General features: G+C 42.5%; 1 protein-coding gene across 2 annotated transcripts in view; it reads left to right on the top strand.

Annotated features, from left to right (window-relative positions):
- BARD1 (BRCA1 associated RING domain 1) overlaps positions 1-15,871 on the top strand; it is an 87,888-nt gene extending 72,017 nt beyond the window's left edge. For both annotated transcript variants that reach the window (XM_077272261.1, XM_077272262.1), the window contains exons 7-11: positions 3,189-3,294; positions 6,580-6,712; positions 6,849-6,941; positions 13,874-13,971; positions 14,856-15,871. In XM_077272261.1, coding sequence (XP_077128376.1) covers positions 3,189-3,294; positions 6,580-6,712; positions 6,849-6,941; positions 13,874-13,971; positions 14,856-15,191 — 766 coding nt within the window. In that variant the 3' untranslated portion in view covers positions 15,192-15,871. The remainder of the gene's footprint in view (positions 1-3,188; positions 3,295-6,579; positions 6,713-6,848; positions 6,942-13,873; positions 13,972-14,855) is intronic.
- Positions 15,872-18,136: the final 2,265 nt, after the last annotated feature.

Genomic DNA, 18,136 nt, shown 5'->3' with positions numbered 1-18,136 from the left:
ACCTTTTGAAATACCCCAAATTCTGTAATCGAAGACCCATACATATTTTACAATTACACCTAATTCTGTCCCACCCAATCGTGTCAGGTGTTATTGGAAAATAGTTTTATAGGAACGACCTAAGTAACGCTACATAAAATACATGGCTAAAGTGACTTTCTGTGCAGCAGACCAGCGCACAATTATGGGCATAGGCTGGCGTTGTCGAACCTCCGCACCACTGACCTTAAATTCTTTCAGAACATCCTGATCAAATGCATTTTTTTTTTTTGTTCCCCAGCCACTCGCCATTTTAAGATTCTTTGACATGTCATCCATATACCTTGTTGTCGAGCTTTAGATTTGAAGAAAGTTGGCTTTTCAATTTCTCCTTTAGAGCTTTCCATGAAGCCGTGCAGAATTGAGTGCTTTGTGGGATGACTCATTTCTGGCCACGATTTCAAAGGAAATGGCTCTGCGTTCAATAGGACTGCAAGGTCCTCGCAAGAAGGTTGTTCTCACCTTTTGGCAAAAAACACCTGAAATGACAGGATAGGTGCCACAGTTCACGTGGTCCTTTATGTAAAAAGGCTGTCCAGATTTATCATGTGGGTAGGGACTGTGATTCTAATGGTAGGGTTAATAGTAGTAGGTCAGCACAAAATGACTGCAAACAAAGCACAAACACCTGATGCATCCTAGGAGTGGCGAAACCATTCAGAGCACCCTCCCACTACATGTTTTGCATCTATGTCCTCCTCCCTCTTCATTGATTGAAAGCTCTTACTTTAGAGCAGAAGCAAAATGGTGGCAATGGTGCACAGAGCCCCTGTGCTGTGTTTGAACAGTCACTTTGCACTTACTAGTTTCTCTTTGATTATAGAATTAATATTGACAGCCATGCATTGACGAGAAGCAAACTCTTGACATCTAGATCACAATCCTGCGAAGTTCTAAGCATCAGGCGCTTCCAACACTGCTACAATTATGTAAATCTGACAGCATCAAATCAGTTCTGCAGCAGGTTTCAATTAAGCACTTAATAAGATTTGATAATGTTAGTGTTTTCAGAGCGCTTGGCTTTCTTAATGACAAGGTATCTCTAGTTTTGTCTGAAGATCTTCACTCAAAAGACAAGGAGGTGTCCTCTTCAGGTGCCAAGTCTGAAATCTCGGAGATTCCACAGTTCCGCTGCCTTCCCCTCCATTCAAAGCTTTCCCCCTGTGTAGGCAAGATAGCAAACTGCAAATGGAAAATGTGATCTGGACCATTGGACCTATTAATTGCCCCGCTGGTCTAGTTAATTTTTTTTTCCCTTAAGTTAATCTTCTGCACAGAACTAATTTATATTTTTATAGCGGCTTTTCTTCATGTAGTCTCCAGTTCCTGTGCCTTCCCCCTGGCCTAGGCACCGCCAGCCAAGTCATTGACAAATTAGATCTGCACATTTTGCAATTTCACAGTTGTTCATAAACACTTCAGCTGAAATGGACTGTCCTGCCTGCTTTTCATGCACAGCAGGAGCAGTATTAGCAAAAGCTGTTTCCATTCTCCACTTTTCTCTAGGGATATGAAATTCTGGTAGGTGGGAGTCTGGATTTACTTATAGCAGACAAATTGGAGCTTTGCATTAAGTACTTCATGTTTAAGGACCCGTGATTCAGTTCTTTATCCAGCACATTTTCTCTCTCTGAAATTGAGAAGAAAGGTTTGTTTTATGCTGGTATAATTTTTAGGCCGAGTTGAAGAAAAAAATATAGAGAGGGGGGAGGGGATGTACTGATGTTTTCTGTACCTCAGCCTGACACTGAGGTGGTCTTCATGCAATTCAGAGTGCTGTTTCCTCACACCACTAATGATCATTTGTTGCCTAGTACAAAATTAACAAAATAGCAGATAGCAGCCGTAAACCATGCAACTGAGGCCAGGAAAACTAAATCTCCGAGCACTACAAATACACGGAGACCACCCGAGCGTGCTCAGGAAAACCCGAGCAACAATGCTATTCGCTCATCACTATTTATGAGGTCTTCATAACTTTTCAGCAGGACAAACTACAATCATGGAACTGATGATGTAAGTATACCTTGAAACGCGTTGGGAAAATAAAAACCACATCCATATTTATTTTTGGTCTCTCATCCTATATTGGGTCTCTGGCAGTGTGGATTTACATCACTATCTCCAAGTTTGCAAGTGGTGGAATTGGATCAAATGTCTTCTCTTTTAAAGTATAAAAGTCTGAAGACTCTCAGGAGTAACGTGCATATAGATCTATATACTTTCATGGCTGTAGAGTTACAAGCTCCTGCCATCAATGTGATCATACAGATGATGTGATTATGCGGAGACACATTTGTCACCAAGCTTAGATTGTACCTGAGAAAGTATCTGGCTTCAAGAAGGGCCAAATACCTGCCCCTTTGATGCATGCCGGAACAGAGCAGCGTGACAGTATTTAATGGGCTGGAACTCCCAGGATGCCGTGCCGAGGCTGAACCAATTATCTGTTAATCTGGAGCATTTGTAATGTGCCAGTTCCCAGCACATTATTAATGCAAGGGAACCGGGGGCTTCTATTAGTGCAAAATTAACCAGGGCATCCCAGAGAAGAGCTGATCCAAAAGTTCTGTTCCACCATAGTGGTGTAACCCCTTGCCTCCTGCCGGCTTCAGTATATTTGGGGGGGAGTGTTCCTAACGCTAGATCTGGATTCTGTTTTTGGCCATTCACTCCCTACATTATGTAAACTTTATTTAAGGAACCATATAGTTTGCTGAGCTCCTTTAAAGGTGCATTAATAGCAGCATGTTCTCATATACATGCTATGTACCTTTTGGACTCTTAAAAGGAAGTCAAAACTTGGAAAAGCAAAGCCACAACTTTACATTGAGCGTCCTGCCGTAGAATTGGAACTTTGGCCGGTCTCTCGTAGAGGAGGGCTTCCTCTGGCGGACTGCTTCCTGTTGGATCTCCAGACATTGGTGTTGGATGAGACGTTGACTTCTGCTTTATTCAGCAGCTTGTCTGCCTGCGGTCCATCTGTCTTGCCTGCAATTCCAAGGCTCATGTTTTGTGTGTGTGTGTTGAGTCCAATCCACAGAAAGGCAAGACACAGGAAATAAAACTTGATTGTCGCTAATGTACCTAGTTAAGAATCCAGTCACATATTGTATTTACTTAAAACCCATCTGTGCTTGTTTTACCAGTAATATATTCGGTCTGCGGCCCGTGGACTATGCTGAAACAGCGGAGATAAAGTCGGCTTTGCTGCAAACACAGACCAAACAGCAGCTACACAGTCCTGGCCCCACGGTAAGAAGTCATCCTCATCGCACAGAACTAATGCAATACATAGCCTGCGGTTCTAAAACGTTTGGACTCAGACATTTTTCATTAACAAACAAAAAATATTTTTTAGAAGATTAGTGCTTTGCTTTGTGAAACGAGTGCCTGTTAAATGGGGTTTTCTCTCCAAAAAAAGTGATGCATGCTTTGGGTATGAATCGCTACATCATAGATGAAGATCTGACTTCGAGGACTCCAGCTGATCTTAAGGCCCCAATCAGAAGTCCCTTTGTAACTTGCACATTCTATAATATATGGGCCCAAGATGTATCAAGACCGGTGTTGTTCACGCCAGTTTTGATCAGGGGATGGGCTGGAGTCAGACAATCCTGATTCATGAAGAGGCCTACGCTGGACGGGGTGGCGTGCACCTCCTAGAGTTAGATTGGTACCATAGTGAATGCCGCCGCTCATCATGAATTGGAAAAGCGGCAGTCACCTCGTGCCCCCCTAGCTCTGACCACTTTGTGCTGGGCATAAATGGTGTGAGAATGCCAAAGGGTGCACAAAAATTATGCACATCTTTCATTATTATTGGTACCAATGAGTATGTCCATGAAAAATATAGACTAAAGGTGCAATTCATCCACACTTTAATGCAAGAATTCTGACATAAAAACTTTGAGTTGCAACACTTAAGAGCAACTTGGAGTTGAGGCAAAATTTTGCGACTTTTGATGTTTTTTTTTATGCCAGTTTCTCCTAACTTTGCCAAAATGGGCAAAGCTTGGGACAGGGGCACCATTAGTGCGGAACGCTACAGCTTGCCTAATTCATGGCAGCTATGGCATTCCTTATGCCAGAAATCGCACTCCAGCACCTGACTAGAGTAAGATTTTTGGCGTAGCGCACTAAGGCTCACACCACTCGTCAGACTATCCACATTTATAAATTTTAAGGATCCAATGAATATCATTTCTCCTTGTGGAGATTGTCAAGCCTGACGTGTCATAGTGAGGAGACATACAGTGGGGCAAAAAAGTATTTAGTCAGTCAGCAATAGTGCAAGTCCCACCACTTAAAAAGATGAGAGGCGTCTGTAATTTACATCATAGGTAGACCTCAACTATGGGAGACAAACTGAGTCAAAAAAATCCAGAAAATCACATTGTCTGTTTTTTTAACATTTAATTTGCATATTATGGTGGAAAATAAGTATTTGGTCAGAAACAAACAATCAAGATTTCTGGCTCTCACAGACCTGTAACTTCTTCTTTAAGTCTCCTCTTTCCTCCCCTCATTACCTGTAGTCATGGCACCTGTTTAAACTTGTTATCAGTATAAAAAGACACCTGTGCACACCCTCAAACAGTCTGACTCCAAACTCCACTATGGTGAAGACCAAAGAGCTGTCAAAGGACACCAGAAACAAAATTGTAGCCCTGCACCAGGCTGGGAAGACTGAATCTGCAATAGCCAACCAGCTTGGAGTGAAGAAATCAACAGTGGGAGCAATAATTAGAAAATGGAAGACATAAAAGACCACTGATAATCTCCCTCGATCTGGGGCTCCACGCAAAATCCCACCCCGTGGGGTCAGAATGATCACAAGAACGGTGAGCAAAAATCCCAGAACCACGCGGGGGGACCTAGTGAATGAACTGCAGAGAGCTGGGACCAATGTAACAAGGCCTACCATAAGTAACACACTACGCCACCATGGACTCAGATCCTGCAGTGCCAGACGTGTCCCACTGCTTAAGCCAGTACATGTCCGGGCCCGTCTGAAGTTTGCTAGAGAGCATTTGGATGATCCAGAGGAGTTTTGGGAGAATGTCCTATGGTCTGATGAAACCAAACTGGAACTGTTTGGTAGAAACACAACTTGTCGTGTTTGGAGGAAAAAGAATACTGAGTTGCATCCATCAAACACCATACCTACTGTAAAGCATGGTGGTGGAAACATCATGCTTTGGGGCTGTTTCTCTGCAAAGGGGCCAGGACGACTGATCTGGGTACATGAAAGAATGAATGGGGCCATGTATCGTGAGATTTTGAGTGCAAACCTCCTTCCATCAGCAAGGGCATTGAAGATGAAGCGTGGCTGGGTCTTTCAACATGACAATGATCCAAAGCACACCGCCAGGGCAACGAAGGAGTGGCTTCGTAAGAAGCATTTCAAGGTCCTGGAGTGGCCTAGCCAGTCTCCAGATCTCAACCCTATAGAAAACCTTTGGAGGGAGTTGAAAGTCCGTGTTGCCAAGCGAAAAGCCAAAAACATCACTGCTCTAGAGGAGATCTGCATGGAGGAATGGGCCAACATACCAACAACAGTGTGTGGCAACCTTGTGAAGACTTACAGAAAACGTTTGACCTCTGTCATTGCCAACAAAGGATATTTTACAAAGTATTGAGATGAAATTTTGTTTGTGACCAAATACTTATTTTCCACCATAATATGCAAATTAAATGTAAAAAAAACAGACAATGTGATTTTCTGGATTTTTTTTTCTCAGTTTGTCTCCCATAGTTGAGGTCTACCTATGAGGTAAATTACAGACGCCTCTCATCTTTTTAAGTGGTGGAACTTGCACTATTGCTGACTGACTAAATACTTTTTTTCCCCACTGTATATGCCATGCATGCTCTTCTGGGAAATTATATATACCAGTTGTCTCTTCAGAGAGGAAGAGTACTAGAACTCTAGATCCACTTATTGGAAGTAGCTCTATAAGACTATCAACCCTTTACCAAGCCTTGCCATATGACAGGATAAAAGCCAAACCAGAATGTCAGGTTGCAGACACTGTACTTCGAGCTTATCAGTTGAAAGTAGGAGATCTGATTTGGCAATTGAGGCTTACGACTAAGGGGATCTAAGGGGTAACGTTTCTCTTTGTGGGGAGCGACAAGCCAGGCCTGGCATGTCAGAGTGAGGAGACTTATAAGCCATACATGCTCCTATGGGAAAGGAAATATACAAATTGCCTCTACAGAGAGCGCCACCTATTGGATCACATACTTTGCACTGTCTGTGTGGCATATGTTAGATAGTTTATGGATTTCAATACATATAATCCTTTGTTCTAAAAGGTGACACCCCCACACCCTCCCTAAAGGGGTCTTGTGGCTTGTTCCCTCTTGAGAACATAAGTGCTCTCAGCTGAATTGATCTTGTGCGTGTGGTAGAGGGGTAATAGCTATGGCAGGGTATACACCTAAAACATCAATGTTATTCGACCATGAATGATTGTTATTACACTATAAGCAATATGACTATAATAGTGGACTTTCCTGTTCTTTACTTCACAGCAAAAGTCAGTCCAATGCAGAGAAGGATCCCTGGTCGTCTTAGGAAGCGGTTTGTCTACATCTCAGAAAGCCGATCTTGGCAAACTTGTGCCATTATTAAAGGCAGACGTGTGTCTCGCCTACACCGGCTCAGGTAGGACCACATCTGTATGTGTCATACTAGCAGAAGGTTGCCATTTTACTCCTTACATTGCCCTGTACTGACCATGGTGGATACTGTCCTGCATCTGTTATCCAGCAGTCATTTTAGTTTGTCGTCTTGATTTTAGTTACACACGTCGTCGTTGGTGATGACTCTACGCTGCGTACCATGAAGTGTATGATGGGGATATTATCTGGAGGCTGGATCCTGCGGTGCGCCTGTAAGTGTTAAGCATCGAATATATTCTCTCCTGCATTCGTAGACCTGTAAGTGAACACTGTGACACAGCAGGACACCTGATCAATTAGTATAGCCTGCTGTCCTAGGGATGTTAGTAGGCAGCCTTGTTAGGCCGAGGTGCAGTCAGTGCTCTGGGTTTGTAACTGACAAGTACTGACATGAGCAAAAATAGAAAAAACAATTGCCCACAACCTTGCCCCTTCCAAGCCATATAAGTCCAATAATTGATTTTATGAATACTTTTCCACTTTTTTTACTTTTTATAGTCATTATCACTGAGCTATTGTCTATCTTTATAAAGACAAAGGTTAAAAGGGGTCATATCCTGCAACCTTCATAGATCAGCCAATAGGCCAGAAAAAGCTACAGGAAAATGTACATGGCAACTGCTCAGATGAATGACCAACTATGTATTAGAGAGCTGGACCAGAACCACCAGTATATCATGCTTTCCTCTTTTTTCCTTGCCACCTCCCCTGGGTTCGGCTATCGGCCCCTGTTTAAGGAGGGTGCGGGGTCAAGGCACCTTTTCTGGCCATCCTGCCGGTGTGAGGCAGTATTAAGAGGGTACCAAAGGTATGATTTCTTTTTTACATTTGTTGTTTTTTTTTAAATTGAAGGAAAAGATGAGATACAATAAAGTGTTTAGTCTTCGGCCAGCGAGCTCTGTACGCTGGCAGCTTTTGTTTTGCTTTGTTTTTAGAGTGTCCCTTTATCCAGAGGTGTCTTTGGTTGATCACTCCAGATGTCAATCTAATGTAGTCCAGTCTAAACTGCAAGGAACACAGGTTTGTGGCCTGGTTTCAAGATTCATTTGCAGTCGTGGTTGAAGCATTTGCAATCCCTTGATCTCAGTTCACCCTCCCATACCTGTTTCCACCTCTGCCACTTCTACCCATGCTTCTCAAGAAGCTGAGGGCACAAGGGATTCCAATATTCCTCATCAGGCTTGCGTATCTACTAGGGTTGATCGAATAGCTTCGGATAAGTGCTTATCCGAATAGCTATAGTGCTTACCGAATAGCTTCCTCGGGAACCTGGATACCTGGAGTGCTCCCGATAATCAGCTGTTCCGTTCCGCAGTTGCATGTATCGCAGCTGTGTGACAGCCACAACTCGTGTATGGAGAGCCTGTTTGTTGTGACTGTCACACAGCTGCGTTACATGCAGCTGTGGTGCTGAATAGCTGATTATCGGGAGCGCTCCAGGTTACCGATGAACCTATTTGGTAAGCGCTATAGCTATTCGGATAAGTACTTAACTGAAGCTATTTGATCAACCCTAGTATCTACCATCACACTTGGAAGCCCTACTTTCATTGGTGTGAGTCCAGCAATGTTGTTCCAATCGCCTTCTCCTTTCTGGTGCTTCTCTCCTTTTTTGCAGTCGGTCTGGAGTCCAGACCGGCGCTTAGTTCCCTTTTGGGGCAGGTATCTGTTTTGACTATTTCGGAGGGATCTAGCTTCCAAACTGCAGGTCAAGACTTTTCTCCATGTAGTGGCGCACATGAGGCCACCTTATCATCCACCCCTGATCTTTGCGATCTCAATATTGTTTTGGAGGCACTTCAGTCCCCACTCTTGTGGAGACCTCTCACTGTTTAGTCTTTCCTGTAAGGTGGCTTTTCTTATAGCTATTACCTCCATCAAGGCGATTTCAGAGTTGACTACCCTGTCCTGTCCTTGCCTCATCCTGCACAAGCTAAGTGTTGTGGCCAGTTCTATGTTTTCTTCCTAAGGTGGTCTCGACTTTCCACCTTAACGAGGACATTGTCTTACCCTCCTTCTGCCATTTGCCTCTCTTCCTACTGAGAGCTTTGGTACAAGCTGGACACTGTTGGAGCCATTGATCTTTGGATTCAGCCATTATTGAAGCACATAGTGTGAAGACCAGATTCTGAGTTAGGGCACAGTCTATGTGGGCTGTAGGAGCCTACTGGGATGTCAGTCACCAGTAGTTGAGCGATACCGTCCGATACTTGAAAGTATCGGTATCGGAAAGTATCGGCCGATACCGGCAAAGTATCGGATCCAATCCGATACCGATACCCGATACCAATACAAGTCAATGGGACTCAAGTATCGGACGGTATTCCTGATGGTTCCCAGGGTCTGAAGGAGAGGAAACTCTCCTTCAGGCCCTGGGATCCATATAAATGTGTAAAAGAAATAATTAAAATAAAAAATATCGCTATACTCACCCTCCGACGCAGCCTGGACCTCAGCGAGGGAACCGGCAGCGTTGTTTGTTTAAAATTCGCGCTTTTACTTGGTTACGTGAAGTCCCGGCTTGTGATTGGTCAGGGCGGCCATGTTGCCGGGACGCGGACCAATCACAGCAAGCCGTGACGAAATTACGTCACGGCTTGCTGTGATTGGTCCGCGTCCCGGCAACATGGCCGCCATTAACCAATCACAAGCCGTGACGTCACGGGAGGCTGGACACGCGCGCTTTTTAAAATGGGCGCGTGTCCAGCCTCCCGTGACGTCCCGGCTTGTGATTGGTTGCGCCGCGGTCAACCAATCACAAGCCGGGAGGCTGGACACGCGCGCATTTTAAAATTTTAAAATGGGCGTGTGTCCAGCCTCCCGGCTTGTGATTGGTTGACCGCGGCGCAACCAATCACAAGCCGGGACGTCACGGGAGGCTGGACACGCGCCCATTTTAAAATGCGCGCGTGTCCAGCCTCCCGTGACGTCACGGCTTGTGATTGGTTGCGTCTCCCATGTGACTGCGACGCAACCAATCACAAAGCCGGGACGTAATTTTAAAATCCTTAAGGACCTGAAATTACGTCACGGCTTGCTGTGATTGGTTGCGTCTCCCATGTGACTGCGACGCAACCAATCACAACGCCGGAACGTAATTTTAAAATCCTGAAGGACCTGAAATTACGTCACGGCTTGCTGTGATTGGTTGCGTGCCGGTCACATGGGCGGCACGCAACCAATCACAAGCCGGGACTCACGTAAAGGAAAGAAAAGCGCGAATTTTAAACAAAGAACGCTGCCGCTTCCCTCGGTAAGGTGCAGGCTGCGTCGGAGAGGTGAGTATAGCAATATTTTTTATTTTAATTCTCTCTTTTACACATTTTTACATTAATGTTGTTTCGATACCGATACCCGATATCACAAAAATATCGGATCTCGGTATCGGAATTCCGATACAGCAAGTATCGGCCGATACCCGATACTTGCAGTATCGGAATGCTCAACACTAGTCACCAGGCATCTGTGCAGCAACTCTGTAAGGCAGTTACTTGGTCATTAGGTCATACCTTTTCTAGGTTTTCCAGGCTCAACACCATTGGTTTGGCAGACGCCAGTCTTGGCAGGAAAGTGCTGCAGGCAGTGCTCACCCAGGTGGCAGCCTTAGTGAGAGTGAATACTTCTTGGTAACAGTATATCTGTTTGTCCCCACCCCAGAGACTGCTTTATGGTTCCTGTGTCCCCCATTGAGGCGACCAAGAAATTTAAGATAGTTGGTACTCACCGTAAAATCTTTCTTGTATCCTTCATTGTGTGACACTCTTGATTGGCTGGTCGGGTGTCATAGTAACATAGTAACATAGTTAGTAAGGCCGAAAAAAGACATTTGTCCATCCAGTTCAGCCTATATTCCTATATTCCATCATAATAAATCCCCAGATCTACATCCTTCTACAGAACCTAATAATTGTATGATACAATATTGTTCTGCTCCAGGAAGACATCCAGGCCTCTCTTGAACCCCTCGACTGAGTTCGCCATCACCACCTCCTCAGGCAAGCAATTCCAAATTCTCACTGCCCTAACAGTAAAGAATCCTCTTCTATGTTGGTGGAAAAACCTTCTCTCCTCCAGACGCAAAGAATGCCCCCTTGTGCCCGTCACCTTCCTTGGTATAAACAGATCCTCAGCGAGATATTTGTATTGTCCCCTTATATACTTATACATGGTTATTAGATCGCCCCTCAGTTGTCTTTTTTCTAGACTAAATAATCCTAATTTCGCTAATCTATCTGGGTATTGTAGTTCTCCCATCCCCTTTATTAACTTTGTTGCCCTCCTTTGTACTCTCTCTAGTTCCATTATATCCTTCCTGAGCACCGGTGCCCAAAACTGGACACAGTACTCCATGTGCGGTCTAACTAGGGATTTGTACAGAGGCAGTATAATGCTCTCATCATGTGTATCCAGACCTCTTTTAATGCACCCCATGATCCTGTTTGCCTTGGCAGCTGCTGCCTGGCACTGGCTGCTCCAGGTAAGTTTATCATTAACTAGGATCCCCAAGTCCTTCTCCCTGTCAGATTTACCCAGTGGTTTCCCGTTCTGTGTGTAATGATGATATTGATTCCTTCTTCCCATGTGTATAACCTTACATTTATCATTGTTAAACCTCATCTGCCACCTTTCAGCCCAAGTTTCCAACTTATCCAGATCCATCTGTAGCAGAATACTATCTTCTCTTGTATTAACTGCTTTACATAGTTTTGTATCATCTGCAAATATCAATATTTTACTGTGTAAACCTTCTACCAGATCATTAATGAATATGTTGAAGAGAACAGGTCCCAATACCGACCCCTGCGGTACCCCACTGGTCACAGCGACCCAGTTAGAGACTATACCATTTATAACCACCCTCTGCTTTCTATTACTAAGCCAGTTACTAACCCATTTACACACATTTTCCCCCAGACCAAGCATTCTCATTTTGTGTACCAACCTCTTGTGCGGCACGGGATCAAACGCTTTGGAAAAATCGAGATATACCACGTCCAATGACTCACCGTGGTCTAGCCTATAGCTTACCTCTTCATAAAAACTGATTAGATTGGTTTGACAGGAGCGATTTCTCATAAACCCATGCTGATATGGAGTTAAACAGTTATTCTCATTGAGATAATCCAGAATAACATCCTTCAGAAACCCTTCAAATATTTTACCAACAGTAGAGGTTAGACTTACTGGCCTATAATTTCCAGGTTCACTTTTAGAGCCCTTTTTGAATATTGGCACCACATTTGCTATGCGCCAGTCCTGCGGAACAGACCCCGTCGCTATAGAGTCCCTAAAAATAAGAAATAATGGTTTATCTATTACATTACTTAGTTCTCTTAGTACTCGTGGGTGTATGCCATCCGGACCCGGAGATTTATCTATTTTAATCTTATTTAGCCGGTTTCGCACCTCTTCTTGGGTTAGATTGGTGACCCTTAATATAGGGTTTTCATTGTTTCTTGGGATTTCACCTAGCATTTCATTTTCCACCGTGAATACCGTGGAGAAGAAGGTGTTTAATATGTTAGCTTTTTCCTCGTCATCTACAACCATTCTTTCCTCACTGTTTTTTAAGGGGCCTACATTTTCAGTTTTTATTCTTTTACTATTGATATAGTTGAAGAACAGTTTGGGATTAGTTTTACTCTCCTTAGCAATGTGCTTCTCTGTTTGCTTTTTGGCAGCTTTAATTAGTTTTTTAGATAAAGTATTTTTCTCCCTATAGTTTTTTAGAGCTTCAATGGTGCCATCCTGCTTTAGTAGTGTCCATTTAAGTAGATTTTTCTCTCGTGGTGGTTATGGTTTTCCTTTCATTTCTTTATTTTAATTTTTTGCTTTTTTCTCACCGAGGATGCATGCGAGATGTAGTCTGCAGGGAGGAGGCAACTTTTTTTTCTTTAAGAAAAATGTATCAACCTTCAGGCGGCAGCAAACTAACCCATGGTTCCTGTGTCCCCCAGTGAAGACTACGAGACAATACCAAAAATCTTTTTATTTATTTATTTTTTTTTTCCTTTTTTTGTCTTTGACTTCTTTTGCAACTTTTTAGCTCAAATAGTCACATGTTTCACAAAATGGCAAAATATTGCACCAACACACCTGACATACATACATAAAATCACTTTCAGGAAGCTGGAGTATATTTGCCACAATTTTTTTAGACTTTTTTAAAAAGTCACATATGATGAATTATTCTAAAACATCTGGAAAAGCCAATTTGATATAGAAAAAAATATAACAAACAATGAAAAACTTTAAAATAAAGACAAATCATTTTGATGAATTTGTCACAAATCAAAAAGTCCTTAATTGAGAGGCGTTCATGCCGAAATAAGTGGCAAAAATGCAGTGATGTATGTAAAAAGTGCATGTTGTGATCCTCACACAGGTGACAGCAGTGGCCAAACATTTCGACTGCTGCTTTATATCGTTCTCGCTGTCACCAAACATATCATCCCACCTGGTTTGTAGGAAATCAGAAGTTTAATACCAAAAACTTCTGCAGATTGTCATCCTACTATCCGCTGCCTGTCCATCTTTGCCCTCATTCATGTGTTTGGGAGGGAGGACTATACAGTCTTGCCTCCAGAGATGGTGCGTACACTATAACCGTATGGTACTTGTCTATTCAGTAGCACATAGCTAAATGTTCACGTGCCGTTAGCTTCTCAAATGAGCACTCTGGCTGTGGGGATCTCAATTATTTCAGGATAGACTGCGAAGTTTTAATGACTTTGGAGACTCCATACCTCTAAATGGAGCCCAAAAGAGAACCATTAACTACCGGTATATTTATGCAAAATGTTTAAAGCCTTTTCTCCAGCAAATTAGCTGGGTTTAATGCAGTGTTTTAATCACTTGTGGGTTTTCAGTGCACAATATTCCCAGTCCTGTTCGAAGTGTGAATTTAGTTCTGACCTGGTGCAGATGGTGCATATGTGCACGCGTGTGGTGTTCCTCATAGTTGGCACATACGGCATGTGCTTATGTTCTAGGTTCACATTTCGGAGTGAATGCATATAAAGAAACCTCAATTACGCTGTGTTCTGTATTTTTCCTTCACAGTCCATACCTGCAGCAAAACAGCATGTGTTATGAGTAACTGTCTATTACATAATTCATATACCGTGCCTCTGGGCTTTTTCAGGGGTGAAGACCTGTCTCAAGACAAGAAGACGAGAGCCAGAAGAACTTTATGAAGTGGACGGTGGACCTCACAACGCTCGGCTTAATAGAGAACAGCTGGTAATTTTTTAGATGTAGCCACATTTTATATGTTTCTATTATAAGTCCATAATCAGTGCCCAACTACGTAGGAACACTTATTCCCAATAATCTGCTGGCGTAAACATGAAAAACTTTTATTTTATTTCTATACAAGCATTTAAGTCATGGTTATCAGCAACATATCGGCCTGTGTTAGCAGAAGCTTACCTGCGATAGAATACATCTGTCCCCATATACAGTATGTTATTAGCGACTGCTCTGCCCCATCATTGCTCCTTGGGCGCCAACTTGAACATAGTCATTTGTGATTCATTTTACTGGCCTGAAATCAGCCAGTGGAAATGGGTCATTAATTAAGAAAAGGTATTCTTCATGTTTACTGCCTGATTATTTCCGTTCAGTGGATTATTTTTATTAATATTCGTCTTCTGTTTTTTCTCGTCTTCTGTTTTTTTTCGTCTTCTGTTTTTTTTCGTCTTCTGTTTTTTTTCGTCTTCTGTTTTTTTTCGTCTTCTGTTTTTTTTCGTCTTGTTTTTTTTTCGTCTTCTGTTTTTTTTCGTCTTCTGTTTTTTTTCGTCTTCTGTTTTTTCTCGTCTTCTGTTTTTTTTCTCGTCTTCTGTTTTTTTTCTCGTCTTCTGTTTTTTTTCTCGTCTTCTGTTTTTTTTCTCGTCTTCTGTTTTTTTTCTCGTCTTCTGTTTTTTTTCTCGTCTTCTGTTTTTTTTCTCGTCTTCTGTTTTTTTTCTCGTCTTCTGTTTTTTTTTCTCGTCTTCTGTTTTTTTCTCGTCTTCTGTTTTTTCTCGTCTGGAGTAGGATGTGAAACCCCGCATCTACCATGAATATCTAATAGAATAGCCCTTCTTCCATCTTTTCCCTTAAGTAATTGGGTTTGTTTTCTATTTCAGCTGCCAAGCCTGCTGGATGGATGTCATTTTTACTTCCTTGGATGTTTCAAAGAACAGAGAAAGGAGGACCTGATTGAACTTGTTAAAGCTGCTGGTGGCCAAATCTTAATCCGCCAACCAAAGCCAGATAGTGATGTAACACAAACCATTAACACAGTGGCGTACCATGCAGACGCCGATTCTGACCAGAGGTTTTGTACGCAATATGTCATCTATGATAAAGCCTCCAAATTCAATCCAGCCAGGGTGCGCCAAGGTAAGGTTTGGTTTGCCCCCTCAAGTTGGCTAATCGACTGTATCACCAGCTTTCAGCTGCTACCAGTGCCTCAAACCTAGGCTAACCTCAGGTGTGCAAGATATTAGATCCTGGAAGATTTCTTTAGGCTTCTGCCCTATGCTTTGGTATAAAAAAAAACAATGTACTGTTAGCTGCTTCATTATTATATTTTAATGAACATACAAAACAAAAAAAAATAGCTGTAATAATGTGCTATATGCCAAACGTTAATTCTTGACAAGATCATATGCTCATGTCACATTCGCATGGATCATGATACACGGACTGTCCGCTGGTCTCCTGACCTGAACTTGACAGCCTTCTGTACATCTGAGGTTGTCAAGTTTGGGACAGGAGACCTGTGGACAGCCCATGTATCATGGATGTGTGATTGTGGCATTACTTTGGGGTTTAAGAAACCCAAATGGGGTGAATAACTACTCACGATGTCACCACAAGGCCGACTGCAGCCAAAGGTGCAAGATATCACTTTTAGCAGCTCTTCTAGATCAAATACTTTCTATAAATGTGTTATCCATATCTAGAATGAGTTGTAATACACAGGTTCAATATATTGTGTTTCTTAACATTTTTCACATTTTCCCTTACTTGTTTTGTTCTTGTTGTTTTTTTTTTGGGGGGGGGGTTTGTTCTTTTCCATGTCTACCATTTTGCACCTATTCAATTTTGCCAGCAACCATGTTTTGCTACCAATCAAATAAAAAAAGATGAATCTGTTTTCTTGATCTTTTATTACAAAGGCATATGAGCCATGAGTATTACAGTTCTCTCTTTAGAGTTTAGGCTTGATTCATCAAATAACAAATATAGCGGAAGATGAGACAAAGAGAAACACCAGTCTAGCAGCCCTGATCAACGTCCGAATTCCCAAAACTCACATGTTCAAGAATATAGCAGCAAGGTGAGGAAAGTAAAACTTAACTTTTAATCTAGAAGTATAGAAGCATGTAAGCGGTAGTATAAAATGAAAACACCTTCGTGGAGGACAAGTCACTAAAAATGGGGTACACATCTTCGCTTCACATAGGTATTGTAAAATGAATAGACAGTCACAGTGGTGAATAAGTCATTAATAGAGAAGATGCCACACTATTCTGACCACTAGCAGGGCGGGCAGTGGACACTTGGCCTCTTCTTCATCATATGTGTGCACATGTCCTCCCTGAAGATGTACAAGGAGAAACTCGTCGGGAGGCATGCAGTGCATATTATATAGGGCAAGTCCCACTTGTAAGAGCGGGAGCTATGGGGCTTCTAGGGCTATTTTATTGACCCACAGGGCCTATCGGGGTCAATGTTCCTGCTTTTACACATGTTCAGACCTGATGAGGATGGTGTTTTTGGATAGACTGCATGAGATATCTTCCACTTCACCCTAGGGGACGACACATATCGGGTGAAAGATTTCCTTATTTTTCCCCATTTGACACTGTTATGATATTTGTCATTTTATACTTATAGATGATTTATTAACCCTTCAGGTGCTTCACGAGAACTAAAGCAATGTGGAAGAAAAAAAATGAACTTTTTTACTTTTTTCACAAAAAAATTTACTTTGGAACCAAACTTTTTATTTTCACAAGAGTATCAGGGGAAAATAGACCACAAAATCTATTGTGCAATTTCTCCTGAGTACGCCGATACCTCGTATGTGAGGGAAAGCCACTGTTTGGGCGCATGGCAGAGCTCGGAAGGGAAGGAGAACTGTTTGAGTTTTTGAACGCAAAATTAGCTGGAATCAAAGGCGGGCGCCATGTTGTGTTTGAAGACCCCTTATGTACCTAAACAGTGGAAACCCCCCATGCTAACTCCAACCCTAACACAGCCCAACACCCCGACTGTAACCCCAACACTTACCTCTAACCCTAGCCCCAACGCTAACCCAAATGGTAAAAAAATAAATTTATTTTTACCTAGGAGGTGTTTGTTTTTATCATAGTTTTATTTTGATCACTGTGATCAAAATGAACTAATAGGAAAAATCTATTGCTGAGTGCCGACTGGCAGAGCTCGGCGGGTGCACTGTGCATGCACCCGCCATTTTCTTCCCAGAAGATGATGCTGGGGGACAGAGCTGGAGGGTCTGGGGGCCCCATTTCTCTCTCCTCTGGTATGATAGATCATATCAGAGGAGAGAGAAATAAATGGAAAATAAGACTCTTTTTTTTGCGATCGCCATAATTCGGTGAATAACAGCGATCGCAACACTGGGGACGGTAAAAACCGACCCGAGTCATGTTCTCCATGTTCTGAGCTACCCCTGGTAGCCGAAACCCAAGATTTTCTGACCCTGGGGGGCGCTATACCCTTATTTCTCTGTGCCGTTAAAAAGCGGCACTGAGAAACAACTACCCTTATCTGCCGGTGTTAAAAGGTGTATCGGCGGATGTTAAGGGTTTGAAAAAAAAAAAAAGTGGCCAAAAAAATCTTTACATGGGGTGTCTTTACTTTTTTTCACATGATTGTATATGCATACAAATGAGGTAAAGGTGAAATGTAGCACAAATTATACATTGAAAGTTGACTTATTCACATGCAGCAGTACTGAAATTTCAGTGACTGTAAGAGCCATTCCAATGGGGCGGTTTCCTCTGGATAGATTCAGATGAGCTGGTAGGGTGCATAATTTTTTTTTCTTTAACAAATCTATTTGTTAATATTTTAATAAACTTGGGGGGGGCGAATAGGATCTGATAAATGATGTGTCCACTTTACATCAGACATCACTGGGAATAGAAACCGTTTGGAAGATAAAAATACGGTAAGTCTTTAGTTTTTACCCAGAAAAAAAAACAAAACACAAACTTGGCAACAAAACGTTAGCAGCTTTAGAGACTGGCATTTTGTTTTGTAACAGGTCATGCCAATTAAATAGTAATGAGGCATCACTGGACAACACCATGCTGCTGCCTTTATGAAAAAAGTATGCTGGTTTGGCTCTGATCACGTCTACAGGGAGGCTTCTATTTATAACAGAAGCCAC

Source organism: Ranitomeya variabilis, chromosome 7 (assembly GCF_051348905.1).
Source record: "Ranitomeya variabilis isolate aRanVar5 chromosome 7, aRanVar5.hap1, whole genome shotgun sequence".
Lineage (NCBI taxonomy): Eukaryota > Metazoa > Chordata > Amphibia > Anura > Dendrobatidae > Ranitomeya > Ranitomeya variabilis.
Note: the sequence above shows the minus strand (reverse complement) of the source record. Positions and strands in the feature narration are given on the sequence as shown.